Below are 2,432 nucleotides of genomic sequence, written 5' to 3'. Positions count from 1 at the left end.
GAAATTTTTTAATTTCTGCTACGATCCCCAACAGAGATGAGCGCCGACGAGCACACCAGTGAGCACGCCGGTGAGCTCCGGTCGTCGCGACCGGAGCTGCAACGGTGGCCATGGAAGCTACAACCGCAGAGATTTGCTATTGCATGGGGCGAAGCCGGTGAAGAGGATGGTCGCCGAGGACTGGGACCGGGGCGACCGGCGACCAGGGCGGCCGGGAAAGACGGCCGGCGAGGACGGCGACCAGGGACGAGGAGGGCAGGCGAGGGAGGAGCGGCGACGAGGGAGAACGCGGGGCGGCCGGCGAGATAGGGTTCGCGAGAGGAAGACGACGCTCGTTACGTGCTCGTGAAAGGAAGACGACGATCTGGTTGGACAAGGATCCAACGGCTTGGGACGGACCGATCTGACGGCTAGGGTGCGACCGGCCGAAACGTTCGGCCGGCGCACCGACGCCTAGCATCGCCCAATATAGAAACTTTTAAACTTTTGGAAAACTACTCTAACTTTTTTTTTTGAAAAATGAAAGAAGTGGAACAGACGGTTTTATTTGACCGTTTTAGCATAAACTTATTTCTACGAGGTAATTTACGAGCGCTAGTAAATTCGTTCTAGTAATTACCGGTGGCGTGCTGCACTATGGTCTCAACGGAAATTCCTGGTCCGAGCCCCAGTAGCACACCCAGGCCGTCACGTCCAACCCCAAGCTCTCCGCGGCGTCGCCGTATCTCGTCGAGCACAAAGATCACCGTCGGCCCAGACATGTTCCCGTACTCGCTCAGCACATGGCGGCTTGCCGCCAGCTTCTCGGAGTCCAGCCGGAGCACCGCCTCCACGCCGTGCAAGATTGCTCGCCCCCCTGGATGCACCGCCCAGAAGAGACGGTTCCAGCCACCGCTCAGGCCGAGCGGCGCCAGCGCCTCTACCAGGCACTGCTCGACGTTCTCGCGAATCAGCGTTGTCATCTCAACGGCGGGGCGGAAGAGGAGCCCGTCTTCGCCGAGCCGTCCGGCCGCGGCGCGCTCAGACTCCGGTATCACGGCCTGCGACGCGGCCACCATCTCGAAGAGCGGGCACTCGACAGAGCCGCGGTTCACGTCTGCGCCGACGATCACGGCGGCCGCTCCGTCACCGAACAGGGCCTGCATGATGAGCGTGGCCTTGTCGGCCTCGTCCTCGGGGGCGCGGAGCTGGATGAGAGTGAGCTCGGCGCAGACCACGAGGACGCGCGCGCCGCGGTTGTTCTCGGCGATGTCCTTGGCGACCCGGAGCGCGGTGGCGCCGCTGTTGCAGCCGTTGAGGTAGAGCATGGTGCGGCGGACGGAGGGGGCGAGGCCGAGGAGGGAAGCCAGCCGGACGTCGGCGCCCGGCATGTGCGCGCCGCAGTAGGTGCCGACGATGAGGTGGGTCACGTCGGTGGCCGGGCGCCCCCACTCCGCCATAGCCTTGGTCGCGGCAGCTGCCGCGAGCTCGGGAACGGCGGTGGTGGCTATGCCCATCCGGGTGTCCAGGGATGGCAATGTCCGGTCTATGAGCTCAGGATGGTCTCGCAGCATCTCGTCGGTGTGGTAGAAGTAACGCTTCTTGATGGCCGAGCTTTTACCTGAATATAGAACACGCTACGATGAACAGTTTGCCAAGTCTCAATTGATACTATATCCGTGAGATATTATATTAGGATTCACATAAAAAAATCAGTTTTTTCTTTTTCTTTTTTGCATATTATCTCATTTGACTGAGACTTGATTATATCTCAATCGACTGACTAAAACTAGTTACACCTTATCATGAATGAATAGAAGTAAGCAAAACAGAACCGAGGGGAAGAGCTTAGTAATTACTTCCTTCGTTACAAATTACTCATCGCAAAAATGAATGTATCTAAAACTAAAATACATCTAAATACATCCATACCTGCGACAAGTAATTTGAAATGAAGGGAGTACATACAGATTCTGTGAAGCTTGGATTTGAGCTTGGTGTCGTGCTCTGCGTTGATGACCCGGAAGTAGTAGTCGGCGTACTCTTGCTGCAGCACGCAGTTGGCCGGGTTGGCCGTGCCGATGGCGAGCACGGACGCAGGGCCGTCTGCGCGCTGCGCCTGCCGGATGACGGCGGCCGCCGGACTTGCCGTGAGGTTCCCGAGCAGCACCATCTTGGTCTCGGCTGGGAGAACTGCTCTGCTGTCCAGCTTGGACAGTGAAGACGGAAGAGTACGGGTATTAACCAGTCCTAGCGTCTAGTCCTTTAGAGTTTCGAGTTCTGTTCACAGGTTGTCACGTCGCCGCTACCATACATCACCACCGCATCATCATCATCGCTGCTGTCATATACCACCACCGCACCAACTTCATCGCCGCTGCCATATACCACCACCACATAATCACACCAGTCCGAGTCCACCTGCAACATATATCTGCCACCAGTCTGAGTTA

At 57.6% G+C, this 2,432-nt stretch overlaps 1 protein-coding gene across 1 annotated transcript; it reads right to left on the bottom strand.

The window, feature by feature from the left end:
* Positions 1-559: 559 nt before the first annotated feature.
* Positions 560-2,172, bottom strand: LOC119289266 (bisdemethoxycurcumin synthase-like). Its single transcript, XM_037568626.1, has 2 exons — positions 1,948-2,172; positions 560-1,600 (listed from the first exon to the last, which is right to left on the bottom strand). Exons 1-2 carry the CDS (start codon positions 2,150-2,152, stop codon positions 609-611), a joined length of 1,197 nt encoding a protein of 398 aa, XP_037424523.1. The 5' UTR covers positions 2,153-2,172; the 3' UTR covers positions 560-608.
* Between the last annotated feature and the right edge of the window lie 260 nt (positions 2,173-2,432).

The sequence above is a fragment of the Triticum dicoccoides genome, chromosome 4A (assembly GCF_002162155.2).
Source record: "Triticum dicoccoides isolate Atlit2015 ecotype Zavitan chromosome 4A, WEW_v2.0, whole genome shotgun sequence".
Classification (NCBI taxonomy): domain Eukaryota; kingdom Viridiplantae; phylum Streptophyta; class Magnoliopsida; order Poales; family Poaceae; genus Triticum; species Triticum dicoccoides.
Note: the sequence above shows the minus strand (reverse complement) of the source record. Positions and strands in the feature narration are given on the sequence as shown.